Raw genomic sequence first — 19,551 nt, 5'->3', positions numbered from 1 at the left:
TCCATCAGTAATTTCAGTTTGTTTTAGTTAGTTTTATAAACACAAAATACAGTTCGAGATAGTTATGTTTTTCCTTTTAATTACCGTTTTTATTGGATTCAGTTAACACATGTTTTTTCACTTTCAGTTTTCGCTATTTCGTTCGCTTTAGTGAACAATAATAATTGGTTACTTAGCAACATTGTGATTATCACACCAGAGCTTTATATAAAATAAAAATAGGAGCCCGATTTCGGGTCGGTCCTCGGGTCAGGTCGGGTTCTGGCAGAGAATCTAAGCTCTAAAAGAGAAAGCAGCAGCACTACAAAAACCGGAGCAGCTAAAAAGAGCTTAACGTCCTTAATTCGGAACTTGGGCTGTCCACGGCAATCACTGAATTGATTAGAGCAGCAAATCGTCACAATTGTGCCTCACTTCACCACGCCAAACCACAGGCACAGCGGCCAGAAGCTCAAGTTCACCGGAAAGAAGAGGGGTTAACCAGGGCAAACCAAAGTTACAACAAAAAAAATGTTCATAGAGCGGCTACAGTAACGTGCAGTAACGGGGTGTCGGAAATGGTAACGGCGTTAGTTACAGCCATAGTAATTAGTTAGATTACTCGTTACTGAAAAAAAGTAACGGTGTTACTCCCAACACTGACAGCAGGTCATATCTACACTAGTGATCTGATTTAACCAATCGGACAGGGTTGTTTTCTTTCTACTAACCCACTCTAATGATTACAGATTTTTTAATATAGATTTGTGTGGGGTTTCCCAGACCCCTGCCCTATAACCCACACAAAACTGTAAAGTGTGAAGGGACTAATCAGAATGGGTGATATGATCTAAAACACAATGCAGTTGTTAACTCAAATGGTGGTGTTGCAGCTGTTTTTGTTTCTGGGGGAACCCTTTAAAACCTTAAACTTTACAAAACTATCATTATTTAAACACTCTGGTACCTTCTTCTAATTATTGTAATGTACAAAGTTAAGTAAGTAGTTGAGAGGTGGACAATAAGATTATGTAAGTTATATATAATTATCAGGATACGTTACAAAATTATTATTTGACTGTTCATTACATAAGAGCATAATTGGTCTTGCCTAACTGGGTAAGCACAGTGTAGAAATGTTGAATATAAATTTTAATGCATATGTGGCAGTACTAGATCTTGTGGTTGTAACATTTTAGAAATATCAGAGATATTGTGACATGAATCAGTTTTTATGCATAGGGTGTTGTTTATATTGACAGCTTTCCTAAATTCTGATCCAAAAAATTGCAGTATGTTGCTTACAGTATTGCAATACATCTAAATGTATTAAATAATAACTCCTGCATTGTGATATGTATTGTATTGCAGGATTCTTGCAAATATACAACCCTAGTGGAAATGCTATCTATGATATGATGATAAAATGATATAGGGAGACCATAGGGAGAGTCACTTATACTGCCCTAACCCACACACCCACCACCTCCACCACCCCAGAGCTTGTGGAGTGGAGAAGAACTGGCATCGATACTTTAGTTATCTACTTCTTCCTGATTATCTGATACCATCTGACATCACAACTCCCTACCATCACTATTTCTGTGTTTCTCTCTCTCTCTTTCTCTCTCTCTCCTACACACACACACACACACACACACACAGCCTTCATCTCTCTCTCTAATTGGAGTCGTGCGGAGCTGCGCTCAGTTTGATGAGACGGTGAGAGTGTGTGTCATGCCGGTTTGACAAAGTGCTCTGGAGCCTTTTGATAAAGACTCTCTGTCTGAGCCTCCTCCCAAATCAGCGCCGCGCATCCCTGCTTGCCCCCACACACTCTCTCACCTCCGCAGGGAATGCTCCTCCGCACGCATCACCGTGTGTACTCGCACGCATTTGCGCGCATGTGTGTGTGTGTGTGTGTGTGTGCTTGTGTGTGTGCTTGTGTGATGACTATAGCAGTCGAAGTCCCTGGGCGGTGTTTTTTGAATCCATGGAACAGATAGATTTGCATGCAGCTCTAAAAATAGAGCTGCATGCAAAAGTTTGAGCGGGAGAGAGAAGAAGGGTGTTCCTTCTCTCTCCTTTGCTTGCCCGCCCGACACACACACACACTATGATACACACACACACACGCTTCACTTTCCAATTATAACGCCCTTCAGGGAGGGCCTGCTAGAATTTCCGTCAATACAGGCACAGGTAATGTTTCTCAATAACAAGCTAAATTATTAATGAGAAAGAGAGAGAGACAGAAAGACAGACAGAGAGCGAGACACAGAGAGCATATTACACATTCACTTTTATTCATAACTTTAAAAGTCAAGGCAGAATGAAGGACAGTTTGATGGCGCTCTGCATAATTTGGATGGATTGTTTGAGGAGGTGGCTGTTGGTTCATAGCTACGACTGAAACGGAAATGAACTGAGAGAGAAGTGAAGGTTTTTTTTTCTATTTTTTCTTTTGTTTCCCTCAGTGTAAATGACTGATTTGCAATGGAAATGGGCTTCTACACAAGATAGTCGTGCTTAGGGATGAGAAAGAAAGGCGGTAGCGCTGTGGGAAGAATAGGCTGAGCCAAGGCCTGGGATGGGACGGGACAGACCTGCACCGCTACAGGCTCTCTGAAGCCTTTCTGAAGTGTAGCAGAGTGGCAGACAGCAGCGAGACCTCGTGGTGTTTTTCCTATCGATCGGCTCAGCGTCTGTCTGCCGTCTGGCAGTGATCCCGCTCTCATGTCTGGCCCACGTCTGGCCACTGGAAACCTTAAGACGAGCCGAGAAAACAAAGTGAGTGCCTTAAGTGGAGGAAAAAAAACCCTAAAAGAAATCACTTGGGCTGTTATTTACGAATACTATCAGGGTGGGGTGGGTGGAAGGGGGTATATGTTCTGTAGCATCTATGTTGATACTGTATTTACTCTGTTGTGTCTGCTGCAGGGCTCTTCTGGGCTCTTTGATCACATGACCCAAGCCTAGAACTCTGTTTGTGTCTTTGTTCACCTTACGTTATCAAACACTCACTGAATATTTCATGCAGTGCAAGAGGCTTGTTTTGAAAGGAGAATGTGGCAATAAAGGCAGTGTACGGAAAGGGGGTGAGGTAGGGGTGGTGGTGTTGGTGGGGTTTGTGGTGGGGTGGGGAGAGGGGTAGCTTGCTGCAATGCTTCATGTAACGGTTTCATGGCAGCAGAGGTTTAATAGAATTCAGACCTCGTCTCCCACTGTCTCCATCCACTCACTCAGAGCATCCTCCTTCCAGGCAGAATTCCAGAGAGCTGCTTGACTGGAGTTTGTCAGCTTCATGCAAGCTTCAAGCTGCAGGACGACCTTCCTCCACTTTTTCTTCGTGCTCAGGGCAGCGATTCCCACTAGAGGCTGGGCTGCAGCATGGCTGGGCCAGGCAGACATGTTCCTCAGATGGAATGACCTTGTCAGTGCGTCTGAACTGTGCTGCCTGTGGCGGATCCGTTCTCTCCCCGTGGGTTTAGCTGACTGGCGTTGATAGCGAGAAGGCTACGACCTCGCCGTGACAGACCAGACAGACACACACGTGTGACCCCGGATGACACCGAGGCGTTTGCTTAAAGTTCCACACTTGCACCGTCGTCCTGATAGGGGACAGAAAAAGAGAGAGAGAGAGACGGTGTCTGAACCATTAATGCCCTCTCTCAGTCTCCATCTATTTCCACCCTAATCCCAAATGAGGCAGGGAACGCTGTCCGTCTGCAGAATTGACTCTCTCCCCTCGACTCCTACGACAAGTAAACGTGCTGTCAGTCACACACACAGCCTCAACACATACCACTGCACTTCTCTGCCACTTTTCCGAGTTCAAACTGATGGTTCCAGTGGAGATGAGCAAATAAAGAATCTCTCTAAAGTATGACACATTGTTCATTTTTAGCTAGTAAAGTAGAGCTGTCAGAACCCAGCTCTTTTCCATTTTGCAGGATTTCCCCATTTAAAAAAAAACTGTTTTCCATCCTGGAATACAAGGTCATAGACCTAATAGGGACTCTCCAAGTCTGTGTGAGGTGTGTGTGTGCGCATGTGGGTACGTGTATTAACTTTGAGTGGTGATTTCAAAGGCCTTTAATTAGCAATAGCCTCAAACTAGGTTCGACAAAGCTGCACCAGCCCTGAAATTTCGCATTCTCTCTCTCTCCGGTGTAGGAGTGGGCTGTCGATAATTACCCAACACCGCTTGATCCCAGTTCCAATTACTCAGTATGGCAGAGGGGTGGGCACCCACGGAATCTAATTAGAACGGTTTCTGTCTGGCTCGGCAGCGAGGCGGTTAATAAAAAAGTGGACTGAGTAGAGTAGGCGCTTGCCACCACCATTATATTTAGCTTGGACACATTCTTGGGAAGGTATTTAGTTCTACAAGGTTCTTTGGGGTTGGTTATTGGTGATCTGGGGCCAGTATTGTAATCTTATTACTGTATAGGCAAAAAATGTGTCTGTGTGTGCGTGCATTTGCACATCTGTTTCAGCAATGGTTGCAACTTTGAAGCTGCTGAATGAATTCCGTAAAAAAGGTGTCCACAAATATTTGGACATAAAGTGTATCTCAGCACTAATAATAAGCATAGGCAATAAAACTGCTCTCATATCTGCAAAACTACTCGGCTCTTACTGACTGAGACTCTGGGTTTGGCTTTTGTTGTGTACTCTCAGTACTGTTTGGCAGTTGCACTCAGATGATCTAGAGACCATGTGAGAACAATCATGGGATTGGTCTCTGATTGCACGTTAGCAGACTTATCCACCGTCAGCAGGTCACAACCAAGCCGTCTGATCAGACAATGCTGCCTTTGTACGTTACACTGAGTCATGCACAATCTGCCTCTTCTGTTTCTATTCTCCTTCCTGTGGCAAACCAACCAGAGTCTAAGTACATAAAGACCAAGAGTGCACACTTGTTTGTTTGTCAAAAACTGCATAGACTGCAATTTAGATTTGTACATACTTTATTCAGTCGATAAGTTTTTGAATTAATTTGCTGCACATCTGGGAATTAAGATAATTCTCCTATAACGTGTGGTTTGCGAGTGCTGTCGCTGCAGTGTACGCATGTTTGGGTCGCAATCAGTGAGGGGAAAATAACAGCATCCTTCTTTTAAAGGCTTGTGTGCTTCATTTGCACCTCGGCTTCTCAGCCCAGCTGTTCCACAGGCCTGCTAATCAGCTTCAGAATATCATTAAAAAGCGTCCAATCTGTCAGGCGTCCGTGCCATGTGAGGATTTAACAGTGGCAACAACATCGGGTCATTTGCGATGTAAACTCCCCTTAGGCAGAGTTATTTAGCTGCGTATGCGCAGTGTTTCCAGTTGCCGGTTGAACAGCTCTCAACGGCTGTTGGCCTGGACTCCTGCAAGCTCTCCTTAAGGTCTTGAATCTCCCTTGGGGGGCTACAAGCTGCTGGGGGCACTTTCCAAAAGCCACATGTGGCAGAAGGCTCTCTCCAAATGGTGCGGCAGCTAGGCTAGCTGTGGCCTTGCTAATTTGCACGGCTACTGGCGGGTCCCCGTCGGAGTGGCTGTGGGGTAATGGGCCGTGGAGAACCCACACGCTAATGTGCCTAATCGTGTTTGAAATGACAGAGGAGCCCTGGGACACACGCCTTCATTATAGGGGGTGATGTATACGGAGGGAGGGGGCAAAGACTGGGACAGCTCCCGAAGCTCAGAGGGAGCGAAGGATTGGAGGTAGGGGAGGAGGGCACCGCTCCCTTAGCCAAGGATAATGGAGGGCTTAGATCACAGTCACTTTCTCTGCAAGGTGCATAAAACGGCCGGTCGTAATTTCAACTTGGCCGTGGTGGCTTTAATCAATGCGCTTTTATTGCGTCTGCCTCTTTGGCCGGCAGAGGGGCGAAGGCAGAGCTGTTACACCAGGTTGATGTGTAAATGAAAATAGATCTCCTAAAGATGATCCTGCTGTGTCGGACGTGCGCCATAAAGCGCTGGCAGTCTCCGGTTATTAGAGTTGCCCCCACGCCACACGGCCAGCGCTCGATGTGTCAGACGACGGAGAGGGACGCCTGGCGGCCCAAGAGCACCCAGGGGGGCGCGGTACTGTTGCTAAATCCAAATGAATGTCACATAATCAATCCAGAACCCCAGAGGCTCTTCATCTTCAGACTCCTAACCGCCGACCCCCCAAAGCCCCACCCCTCCTACACAAGTTTCCCCTGCACGGCCTCTCACGGACTCTGCTTCATTAAAAACAAGGCTTTGCTTTCTTGAAATGCGCTTGCAGCCAAGAGATGATGCAGAGCTGAGCGTGGGGGGGATAAGCAGCGGGTAGTCTCATATCGACAGCTGTCAGCTCATCAGCACCTCCGAGTACGCCAAACACTCGGCAAACGCCCACTGATTACAGAGCGGGTTTGACTTCTCAAGGGGAGTGTGTATAAGTCAGGTTGTTGAGCGGTTTGTGTGTGTGTTTGTTTGTGTTTGTGTGGTGGGGCTCCTGTTAGTGATAACAGTGTTTTGGCAGGTGGTTTGTACAGTTGCTGTGTGGGTTTCTCCTTTCACTCCTGTCACTCATTTTGTGGGTTGAAATGGAAGAGGGTGTGGCTTAGTACTGAAGTGGGTGGACTTAAACATGTGGGTAAGTTGGAAAGAGATACACAGTTAAACATAGCCTTGCTTCAATATCTAACGCCTATATACAGAATTCTTATGAAACACACCCTGCTCACTCTTATGTCAGTGCAAGTGGAGCAAATGTGATCATCTTGAACTTTAGGCTAGGATTTGCTATAATCTTTATGCTTCTTCAGTTCGTTTACACAGTTTATTTGAAGTCACTTATAACTTCTCTGGTTTTTGATCCACAGCAGCGTGTTTGTCGGAAACTATTCCTTGGACACGAGCCAAAAAGGTCGTGTCCAGTTCTTAACGCTTACCTGAGAATATTCTAACATGCTTGAAAAAGAACAGAAGCAGCAGGCTCATCAGGGTCATCTTAAGTAGTTGAAATGTCAAACTGTAGAATGTCAAACTGTATTTTCTAAGGCATAGCTGAATAATGAGTCCAGTACATGGAAGTGTAATTCTGTGAACCTGAAACACTGTTAAAGTATGACTTTCAAAATTAGGCATAACCAATAAAGTGATGGAACAGAGGCCAGTTCCAAAATTGAGAATTTCTGCTGTTTATACTTGAGAGCAGTGTAGTCATCATCAGGAAGCCCAGAGGAAGAACTGGGGATATGCTTGTTTTTAAACATGTTTTTATGACACCTCCCTCTAATGTCTCTTTCATCAGTGCCATAAACCAGCCAATAACAAAACATAACAAGCATATTACTTCTATTTTTTGTAAAAGCAAATTTTGCACAATTAGCACAAAATATAAGTGTTGTAAAAAGGCGTCTTAAATAACATCTAGACATAGTTATCACCTAGCAAATTTGCACACTTACATTTTATCTAAAAAGTGTAAAAACTGTCAATAAATCTGTTTTTTACTCATTTAAGTTTTAGGGAGCAACTGTGCTCCTCTCTGTTCTTTGGTTTTTGTTCTTTTCTTTTTTTAACTAAAGGATATGAGTGCATGCTCCACTGCAAAGAGGACAAAAGCATGCTCTAAATCCTCTGTATCACAGCAGTGCACATTTTTAGATCTCTTTCTGCTCTAACACACCTGATGCAGCTTATCAGAGGATTGATAATGAGCTGATAATTTGAATTAAGTGTGGGGGAGATCTAAAGCACTCAGTTATGTGGAGCCACAGGAGCAGAACTCAGGAACATGTTTAACAGAAAAGATGGTCTGATGGAGTTTAAGGCTCAAAATAGAGAGAGCTGTAAACTGTGTCTGAGATCAGTGACACTTACCCATTATCTGACTGCACTGGCCAATCAATCTTGGAACAAAATTTTATATTTATATTTTTATAAGCGTAATGTCTACCTCACCTCCTTTTATATAAAAAGAGATTCAGAGTGAAAGACCGTAATGATGGGAGGTAGCCCCTGCAATGTTTATACATAAAATGCCCACCTGCCTTCACTTTTTGGCACATCCCCATTCAAGCCAGTTTGTTAGGCTTAGTTTGTTTAGTTTTGTAAAAAGTTTTTTTATGAGAGGCTATTTTAAACTCAAACTCAACTCAAATCTATAGACTAGAGATGTGTATTTGCTTTGTTTGTATGTTCCTGGTGTTTCTGCTTAGATACCTGCCATTCCTCCTTTGATATGAGTATATTCTATAGCCTTCCAAAACCTTTTCTCTATACAACAGTCTGTCTTACATGTTTCCCTGAGCTGTAAATCCATATGGTTCCCAAAACATTTATGCACTGTAGAGTGCCTTGCATTGTCTAAATCTCCTTTTTGGTTTTCTCCATCTGCCTCATATTGATCTTCTACCTTTGTTAGAGGATATATGTCCTATGTTCTCATACCTCAGTATATCTTGTGTAAGTCCAACACAGCTGGTAGTCTCCCTAGACTGCTGGTGTTTTTTAATTTGTGTTGTTTAAATTGTGTTTTAATAAGTAAATAAACCTTTCCATTACAATATGATATTCCTTACTTTTTCAACAGCCATTTCTGTATTTCAGATAAGTGTCAAAACCATCAATTTACAGCTCTAGAAAAAATCACTTAAGTTTCTAATCAGTTTCTCTTAATTTGCTATTTGTAGGTATATGTTTGAGTAAAATCAACATTGTTGACTACAGACAACATTTCTCCCAAATCCAAATAATTTTTTTTTGTCATTTAGAGCATATATTTGCAGAAAATGAGAAATGGCACAGAAATCAATATTTGGTGGAATAACTCTGGTTTTTAATCAGTTGTCAAGCATCTTGGCATGTTCTCCTCCACCAGTCTTACACACTGCTTTTGGTTAACTTTATGATTCAAGCAGTTCAGCTTTAATGGCTTGTGATCATCCATCTTCCTCTTCAATTTGGTAAAATCAAAGAAATTAATCATGGTTAAGTGGTCTCTTATAGTTGATCTTACTCATGCAACTTTACACCTTATGCTCCCTGACTTTTATAACACCCTAAATTTTATTATTTGAATGGCATGGTGGTGCCACATGTAGTGTGTGCGTTATACAACTACAGAAGTCTGAGGTTGTGTGTTCGATCCCACTTTGGTCACTGTCTGAAGAGTTTGGTTTCCATACAGGTTTCCTCTAGGTCCCCTATTTTCTCCCATCTCTCAGAAACACATGTGGTAGTTGAAATGGCTTTTCTAAATTGGCTCTTAGGTGTGAGTGAATAGTGGTATGTGGCACCTTGTGATTGAATTGCCAGTGTCCGCCTACTCGGGTGTTGTATCTGTCTGACAGAGCTAAGACTTAGCTGAGCTGAGTCTGGGGTGCTTCTGTGTGACAGCAGTGATGGAGGCATGAGAATGAGCAGCAAGGGGAAGTAATTAAGGCCAAATCCATTTAGGTCATTTAATTAACCAGGAGGCGCGTCCACTGGCTTCTGAAGCCTATCGGTGTTCACATCAGTCTTCAGTGTGGAAGGAGAGAAGACTCTGTAAGTGTCTATTAATGACTACGGAAGTGCTCTTTGCAGACAAAAGTTGGGATGTGCTTTGGCTCTTATGGGGAAGAGGAAGATTGAGAACGTTATGAGAAGTGGTCTGTGATCAGGCAATTTACTTTACATGTGCAGTCCAAGCTGTGAAGCTACAATACAAATGAGCTCTTGCATTTGAAGCAATGGAAGTGCTCCAGCTCTTTCAGAGTACAGTTAGAGACTACCAGTAGAGACTGAAGGTCAGTTCAGTTCTCTTCACCCTCTCTCGCTCTCTCAACAAAAACAGAGAAAAACAGAGAGAGAGAGAGAGAGGAGGAGATAGATAGATATATAGATAGAGTGGCCTGCTTTGGTGCTCTGAGAGAAAAACATCAAAGATCACAAGACATTATGGCACAAGAAGCACAAGCAGTCTGCATGCATCTGTATGCTCTGTGACAAATAAGCCAGCTCACAAAACGGCTATTATTACAGGAGAGCATGTGGCAGTGTTGCATAATTATTTGTTTGTGTTTATTCGATAAAGGTCTTTTGATCCTTTCTTCTTTGTGCAAAAAAATAAAAAAAAAAAGATTACTGGACGTATGTGCCTGTTTGCGCATGTGTTTGTGTATTTGTGTGTGAGACAGCATATATTTCATCCCATGTGTCAGCTAGCTCAGAGCCCAGAGCACCCGACTGAGAGTCTGATAAGGTAAGTGACAAGCAAAACCTCCACAAAGAACATCCCTGAAAATGGTTACTGCTCTGCACTCTTTGATTAGCCTTTAGTCACTGCTGGAGCCCTGCTGTGGGGTCTTCCTGGACAAGCAGCTTGTGTGCATGTGTGTGTGTTGTGGGCTTTATCCAAAAGGGCACACCGTGATAAGGAAACATGAGGATTTCAATGTTGTGTGAGCCTTTTGCTGGCTCTACTCAAGCCTGTGATCTGTACAAAAGCATGGACTCCATATCATGTGATACACTGAGCTTTAAAGCCCAACTTATCACTGATATTGGTATGTATTGACAACCAACAGATTAAGAAGATAAAGTATGATGGAAAAAAATATATAGTACCTTTATCTCTCATGTAACCTCAGGGATAGGGATATTATGTATTGTGTCCCATAACTTTTGCCATTTCTTATGAAAGCTAAAGAACTAAAGAAAGCTAAACACAGTACTGACCTTCAGGATGTGTGTGGGGCCTCCTGCATGAATGTGAATGTAATTTCTGTCACTTTTGTATTTATGTGGGTCATGATTATTAACATCCAACTTGCTGTCCACTGTGGTTGGTAATAGGCCTGTCACAATAATTGTAATATCGAGTTATCATACAATAAATGAACATGACCTCAATCATTTTTGATAATCGTGATATCATCTATTGTGTTTATTTGTTTGTATGTTGGTTCACATATATAACAGTGAACAGTATTTTAGCCAGTCATGCTTCAATAACAATGACTCTGTAACATACACACAGTGTGGACTAAAGTTGGTGAAGAAATAAGTATATAATTCCCAAACTAATTATAGTAAATTATTAATACAGTTTTGTTGTTTTTAAAAAGTGTATAGATGCTTATTCATGCTATTCTGTTATCATTATGTCAATGGCATTTAATAGTCTTAAAATAAAAAAAATATATTGTGTATCACAATAATTTCTGGGACAATATATCGTCCACAAAAAAATCTTATCGTGACAGGCCTAGTTGGTGAAGTCTGCTATGATGTACAGTCCACATGTAATTTGGCAATTACCATATACAAGAAGTCACAATTCACTGGACAGTTTATCTCCTGCTGTCCCATAACTTTGATGTATTCTAGGAAAGCTCAGACAAGGTCACATAGAAAATATAAATATTTATATACATAATATATGTGATGTTTTCACATGATTAGTTTGTTTGATACTGTAGTGCTGTTTTCCAGTAATATCATTGCAGGTCACAGTCCACAACAATTGACTTTTCCATGTTATGTGATGATGCAATTGCCTACAGGCAGACCAGTACAAGCAATGCAATCAAGTGATAGATGAGGAGGTTCTTCTGTATAATTTTCTTTTCTGGTTTTGCTTCACTACCAGGACTTCCTTTGTTTTATCAGTAAAACAGGATCTTCATGCACTGGCTTGGCAAACACATATTATATATTATAAATACTACATATACAAAATTATTAGGATATCTGCTTATTCAATGTTTCTTCTGAAATTAAGAGTATTTTATAAAGAAATACTATAATATACTGTCAACTGTAAATTGTCCTTACTTGCTGGGAAAGGTTTTCTACTAAATTTTAGAATACTACTGTAAGAATTTGATCACATTCAGTGGTCACATCCTCATCCCGAAAGTATTAGATGTACCACTCTCGTTCCAGACAACACAGTTTTACTGCGTTCCACCTACCCCTCTAGGTCATGCCTGGCATTAGACATAGTGCCAATAGGTAGGCCTGTCACAATAACTACATTATCGACATTATGTACAGTATGTGTATGTAACCTCAGTATTTTTAGCTTTCCTCAATATTAGCCACAGTGATTAATTAATGAGCAGATCTCATTACCATACATTAGTCATGTGTTAACCTTAATTAAAAAGTACTAACATGAATCTGTCAGATGACCCAGAACTGTGGTCAACAAAGCTAACAAGTAACTAAGAAAACTGTGAGAAACCAAGTAATTGAACAAAGTGCCAATTTCTGTCCTTTGCCTAGGGCCCATAGTCATTAAATTCACCCCTGCTGACGAAAAGGTGTTGCACCACCTGTGAATCCAATTAGTGACTTCTTTTATATGTAATGAGCAAAAGCGCTTATACGAAAGGATATGGTGGTTTTATATTCTACAATACCAGTTTAAAAAAAAAAAAGCCTTCTAATAGTTTGGTTCTTTAGACAGCAATTAGACCTGTCTGTAACTATATTGTGTTTTAATTATATTAAATTCTTTTCAATTAAATATTGAACTAAATTAAATTATATTCAACATTCTTGTTAATTAATGTTAATTCCCCTGATCTAATAATATGATCGTATAATCATGCAATTGTAGGACAAAGGACATATAATGACAACATAGCTTCATTGGTATTTAAGCAAAATTGATGAAAACAAAATGGATGATATCAGGATTGACAATTGCTGATTGATGTAATGTTTGTATGTTCAAATGATTGACATAATGTTCATATGTTGTATGGTAATGTAAATTATTGTTATATATTGACAGGCCTAACAGTAATACAGACTAGGAAGGTGAATCTAAACATAGAACATCATGACATATAGAGCAAAATATCAATTACATTTAAACATACACATGAGAACAGCATTATTTGAATCAGTTTTTCCTAGAAGTCAATTTTATTTTTACATATTACATTTTAGGTAATATGTAAGCATAACCATTCTGAAGTTAAATTAAACAACTCTCTGTGCATGTGTGTGTGTGTGTGTTGTAAAAAGCGGTCTGGTTCCCCTCAGTGTCTGTGTGTCCGTTTGAGAGTGAGAAGTGTTAAAAGAAAGTGACCCTGTTCGTCTGTGCTAAAAGCCAATCTTCCATGCGCAAATAATCCATCAGAAGTAATGTCCTGATATATTGCCTTGACAGGATCAGACTGTAGGTGTGAGTGTGTGTGTGTGTGTGTGTGTGTGTGTGTATAGTGTGTGTGTCTGAACACTTGCTCTCACACGGGAGGCTGTAATTCATGAAATAAACAGAAGCAGACACCCACATTTTCAATTTATAGCCTTGTGATCATTGTTTGACCGCATCGCTAAACGCTAGCCTCCCCACTGAATATGAATGAGGGCGGAGCATATGAATATTGATAGCGGTTCATATTCATGTTGACTCAGTCTTGAACTCTGCTGGAGAGTTAGCATCTCTGCCCACCTTGTCCGCCTTCCCAGACTTGGATATAGTATTAGTGCGAAACAGAAAAAGGTGCTCTCCCACACTCGTCCACACAGGTCAGCTATTAGTGTGTTTATATATAGTGCAGCTCCCTGATGTCCATCTGGCTGTTCAGTTGGCCTGCAGAGTAAACAAGCCTTCAGAATTAGCATTTCAGCTCAATCTGTGTCTGGTGCAAACACTCAGCCGCTCATTAATAATGGAATTCGGCTCAAACTTGCCCTCAAAACACTGGCAGCCATTCCTTTTTTTTTTAAACTTCACTCTTTTTTTTTTTTTTTTTTCACCCCTTGTCATTTTTTCCGCTGCTCTGAAAATGAGTTTTTGATGTGTCCCTGTTGGCCTTGTGTCATGGTTGGCAGAGGGAAGCAGTATCCCAGCAGCCTTTGCTATTAATTGTGTTAACTCACCTGTGAAAGACTGTGGAGTGGGAGTCAATGAGCCGGGGTCCCTCCGGCCAGAGGTCTCTCAATCCCCCTGCCTCTGAGCTGTTTCTACGCTATCACAAATCTGTGACTGATAATAACAGTTAGCCCGGCTATTCTCTTCATGGTGCTGCACCAGGCCAGGCCTCAGGATACTGGCACCCATTAAAAAATACTACTCTGCATGCATGGCTCTTCTGATAGCACTTTAGCAGCATTAGACTCTTTATAAAGAATGAGGAATGGGATGGCATTTATACAGAAATCAAGGCAGTGAGTGGCTCAGTGTAATGTGTTTGCTTAGATGAAGCCCTGTGAGTGGAACGAGTTTGATCCCTGGAGATGCCACCCATTCCCAGGAGCCAGAGTGAGCAGAACTGGCCATACTTTCTTGTGAAGTAGAAGCTGGCTGATGCAACAGATGTGGAACTTAGCATTCTGCTCCAAACCTGTTGAGATGTCCAATGGCATTGCGTTAGCAGCAGTTCTAAAAGCTGAAGTTTGCTAACTTTAGAGTTGGCCTTGGAAGTGGCGTTGTGTGGTGGAGAAGTTCTAACTATTTAGTGGGAATTGGTTTTGTCAAAATTGAGAAGAGAATTGGGAAAACAAAAAAAATCAGGACATCAATCTAAAGTTCTTACCCTAACAAAGCATAGTTTAACGAGAAGAGTAGGTGTTGACTCCCCACAAAACATGATTGAAACTGTTTCCATTTCCTCAAAGGAAAGGGAAACATTTGAGTCAGAAGCAGAGGTGGAGTCCCTCAAGGTGTTTTCTAACCCATGGAAAATATGTAGATTTTTCAAACTGGAGATTTGAGGTGCCGAGGCTGAACCTCCGCTAACCTGGAAGTGCGGGCGGCCCAAATTTGATTAGCTAAGAGAAGTGGAGGCCGCTTGGAGTTTTAATGAGCAAAGATGCTCCTGCACTCTCTTTCATCTCTCTTGCTCTCTCTCTCTTTCTCTCTCTCTCTATCTCTCTCTCATTCACAGAGGCACGACTACCTAATTAAACATTATTATTCTGATATAGAGACAACTTTTGATCTTCTTCTGTAGCACTCCTAGCTTCAGGAGCAGCCCATTACACTGTAAGCTGTCAATAAAATTACATACATTATTAGCACTTATTCCACAATAAGCCACTTATCAATAACACAGTCATCGACACTTTGATTCGCTATGCTTCAGTAATCTGAATGTTGCCTGTTTATTAGAACAAAGGGGGAACTACCAATTCTACAGTGTGTTCAGTTCTACTGTATATCTAATATATGATGCACAGCTTCACTACTGGAGAACTAGTCTCATGCAAAATGTCGTAGTTCAACTTCTCAAACAAAGTTGGTTTTACTCATTATATAATTACAAAGTAGAGTGTCTGTGTTTAAGTAGGGCAACTAATGAACTTTGCTGGATCAGACTTACAGGACTGGAGTTAAAGATTCTCATGAAGATTGTAGTGTTTTTGAGTGGATTGCTGGATTTACACTAATCTTCACTTGAGCTACTGAGACTCAAAATGTTGTTTTTGCTACTCAATATTAAGTTCAGAAGTATATCTTAAGTTTGTAGTCATACAAAATTATAGACTAGACATAGCTCTTTAAATCTTTACTGCAAATATTGACAAACACAGGTTTGGAGGCAGGTGTCAAAAATAAATTAAAACCTTATATCTGCTGTAACTTGACATACCCTCTGTCTGAAACGCAAGAAGTGCTGACTCGATGCCATCCTGCCCACACTATCTATCTCACTTAAAAGCAGTATAGTGATGAAGACTCTCTGTATCCAAATCAAAAGGAAAAAAAAAAACATCCTGACATTGCCAAAGATATCGACAGCTCACTGTTAGATATGAACATTTAGCTGTTGGCATTTCAGCTGTCTAAATAGCAGTCTAGATTACTTAAGTTTGATTTAGACATGACTGGGAGTCCTCCTGCCTCAGAATCCTGTCTGAGTAGGCAGCAGTTCTTATGTTTAAGACACAGGGGATAATCTCCAAATGATTAGGGCTGGTCTTTAAACTAGACAATGTTAGGCTGCCACCTAAGGTTAACTTTAAGCTTATGGCCCTTAGAAAATACTGAGATGCCTCACCTGCAGATATTTGTTGTGTTGTGTGAATGTTTTTTTGGCTCTATTCTGATTTTTTTTTCTCTATTCTCTAATTCTGAATATTCTGAACATATAGTACTAAACAAGCTATAATCCTTATTTTAAGTCTAACTGATATTCTCAACTAAACTACAAATGCTACAGAATATTTTGTTCTGTAGTCTATTAAAACAAGAAGATACCACTGTTCTGTGAGCAGTCTCCAGGCTCTACAAAAGCATGGAAAAAGCAGTTTCCACTTGAACTGTGTATCAGGTTGTTTTCAGGCTCTAGCACCTGTTTTACCAATCTTCTTTCTGTCTTCATCTCTTTCAGGTGGGAGTAAGTCCACTGTGGGTCATGCTGTGGGCCTGAGTGCTGTAGCTGGAGCTGAAATGCGGTTGGTTTCGGGGTTGCGGCCCCTCCTGGCCCTGACCCTCACTCTCGCCAGCCTATTGCACGTGTCTAATGCTGCCACGCCGTTCCCCCAGGACCTGGAGCCAATCAGCATCGTTGGGAGTGAGTGTAAGTATGATTATGATCCCTTTTATAGGATTCTGGATATAGTTAACCTGTTTATTACACAAAGGATATTATAAATCAGTTGGATTGTATTAGACGGCAGATATTCGTCAGATCTTTCATCTTGTTTTTTTAGAGATTTACTTTACTTTTTTGTTAGGTTTGGGTTTATGACCCTCCTAATCAAATAAAGCAAAAACAAGATCAATGAGATGCTGCGGTGCGCTTCAAAGTAAATTAGAAAGCGTGTAAAACCATCTCTCTCACTTAAAAGCACCCAGCCTGCCAAACAATCAGCACTTGGCAGGTGGGAACAGTTTTCACATGCCAAAAGCATAAACACCCAGCGGCTCCATGGCCAATCCAGTCACAACATTGACATCAACATATCAATAATGGACTGAGCAAGACTGTACTTAGCTGCAAAGGAGCACTAATGTTGGGTGAGATGTGTTCAGTGCTTTTATTTTGATATCAGTCACTGCGCTTGTCAAGTTCAATGAAATGAATTCTAATTTGGTGTCAGAAATAATATAGGCAATCCAGCTGTGAATGGTCCAACCCTCGTTCCCACACAGATCTGTCAAAAACAAGGCATAAACAAGAACGTTTAGAAGGAGGACAAAACAATACAGGAAGGTCGACGTATTGAGGTCCACACACAGCACACAACACGTTTGCGATCTGCTTTAAGAAAGTGTGCGGGGCCGCCTCTGTTTAAAATTACAGATCCATTATTACTACGAGGTGAGGGGAAGACTGGGACCTACCGCTAATGGATCCATAAGAGGTAGAGAAGCACAGGGCTGCTGGTAGAGGTAGCTCGGGCTAATAGAGCTCTTCAAGGAGGCCAGCAGACATGTAATGAAGTCCATTTATCAGCCATTTCCACCTGCGTGCCTGAGTGTGTGTACGTGCATGTATGCGTGTGCCTGCGTGTACGTGCATGTACTATACATGAGCAGCTTGGCTATTACGTATGCTAATTTCCTGACCCTGTGCCAGGAGAGTGTTAAAGGTGTGCACTAATTTAAAGGAAAGGTTAAAGGTAAAGGACTATCTTATTCCATTCAGAATGGAACAATAAGAGACTGCTGATGAAGAGTCTGTCTACCTGCAGTGGGTGCTGGGCTTCATGCCAGCCTCTTGTAGTTTTAGCAATATGCTATGGGCACATTCACACCAATCTTGTTTGGTAAGAAGCAATTGGACTTTTCTATAAGTAAGAACATTTTGTACTCCGTCTGCTTTCAAGCAAACAGTTGCTCTATTCACTGCTGGTAGGAACACCTTTTTATTAAAGTCTGCTCCAAACAAGGGAACTTCGCTCTGCCTTTGACTCTCTATAGATTTTTATATTGCTCTTAAAGGTTCCCTATGATGGAAAACTGTATTTACTTTGGCAAAGGTCAGTAATAAAATTTCGGTACTCTGAGGTGACCATTTGTCAAATCTTGTACACTGTGTCCTCTTTCAAAAGAAATCATGAACAACCAAAAAACAGAGCTGTAAAACAGGCCAATTCCAAACTGCTGAAACTGTTTGTAACTAGATTTACTTGTTTTATGTATGTCCCTTAAATGAACATAAGTAAAAAAAAAAAAAAAGGAAATTGTTTAATGCTAATAACCACAAATACTTGAATATATCTTACAGATCACAAAATATTAATAAATAATATGTAGATAATATAATAATAAATATAATTTGTTTTATATTTCCATTCTCGTTGTGTCTCCACATGGGTTTTCTCAAGGGGATCAGGTTTTTCCTATAGTAAAAAAATGGACAGTGATTTTCAGTTGAGAGTGTGCTTCTTGCTGGTATGCACTGGCTGAATACTGAATTTTAAATTATTATCCTAATCATCCAAGCATGTAGATGTAAAGTGTTGTGTGTTTTTATGTAAAATAATGTGTGGATATTACATTTAACAATGCAGGTGAAGGGTAGTGAGAGAGTGTTGACTTGAGAAAGGAAGCTAGGTGTGAAAACACCCCCCAAAAAAACTAAGAATAAGATAATGTTATATAAAAACTGTAAAGTATATAAACAAATTACACTGATAAGAGAGCATTTGGATCAGTGCCTGAGCCAGCCTTGAAGTACACCCAAAAACTCAAAACATCACACAGAAATAAATACTGGCACTCTCACACTTGGCAGCACAAACGTGTCAGCCTTTATTTAGATTGAAAGTATTCTGGTGTTTCATGGTTTTCAACCACTGTAGGACTGAAACATCAATATATCTGTAATATAAATAAAGTCTGATAGACTTCTGGTTGTGTGGGTGGGTGAGATGGAGTGTTATTTCACAGTATGACAACAGTAGAGCTGCAAAGTGTCATACCATGATGACGTTTTGACAGCTAAACCTTGATCATTTGCTGTTCTTATTTTTCTACTTCTTTTTTTTTACATAATGTGATTCAGCTCTGTCAGATCTGTTAAGCTTGGCTGATCATTTTAGAGTTTACAGACGTTTTATATAATTCATACGCTGTGCTCGGCTTCTGTAATGTTAGAGAAACTGGCTAAATGCTACGTTTCATAGCCATAGTGTTGTTAGAGACGTTAATCTAGTCTAAAACTAAAATCTTAAGGCTATTATTTCTGAAAAATCAGCACATTTTGATTAGGTTATTATTTGTATTTGTTTTAAGTTTTATGAGAGATATGTGAAGAGGTTAAAAGTTTAAAGCTGTTTCCTCACTTTCTTGGCCGATGTGTCTGGAAGCATATAGCCTGTATGAATGCTGCTTACTCAGCGTATCTACCATGTCTTGCCCCTGAGATTAACCCTTTGCCTTTTCTCTGTATTCCCCTCTCACACATTCATCATTCTACTCTTCATTTCCCGTATTTTCCCTCTCTCTCTCTGCTGCCAGTGTGATCTTGAATTCATTGAAGCTATGAAGATGCTCCCTCTTGTCCAGCTTACACAAACAGTGGAGAGTCCCGTGGTGCTGTAGGCCGCGGCCCTCACGGTCATGGGATGCAACAGCTGACTCTCCAATAAAGCTTTAAGTCTTCAGCACTGTGGGCGAGTTGAGATAACCGCAGTCTCCATCTA

The 19,551-nt window shown here is 41.0% G+C and overlaps 1 protein-coding gene across 5 annotated transcripts in view; it reads left to right on the top strand.

Annotated features, from left to right (window-relative positions):
- The window catches only part of sema6e (sema domain, transmembrane domain (TM), and cytoplasmic domain, (semaphorin) 6E), a 173,675-nt gene that overhangs the window by 99,052 nt on the left and 55,072 nt on the right, over positions 1-19,551 (top strand). For all 5 annotated transcript variants that reach the window (XM_015605915.3, XM_015605917.3, XM_015605916.3 and 2 more), the window contains one exon: positions 16,290-16,478. In XM_015605915.3, coding sequence (XP_015461401.3) covers positions 16,349-16,478 — 130 coding nt within the window. In that variant the 5' untranslated portion in view covers positions 16,290-16,348. The remainder of the gene's footprint in view (positions 1-16,289; positions 16,479-19,551) is intronic.

This window comes from Astyanax mexicanus, chromosome 6 (genome assembly GCF_023375975.1).
Source record: "Astyanax mexicanus isolate ESR-SI-001 chromosome 6, AstMex3_surface, whole genome shotgun sequence".
Lineage (NCBI taxonomy): Eukaryota > Metazoa > Chordata > Actinopteri > Characiformes > Acestrorhamphidae > Astyanax > Astyanax mexicanus.
Note: the sequence above shows the minus strand (reverse complement) of the source record. Positions and strands in the feature narration are given on the sequence as shown.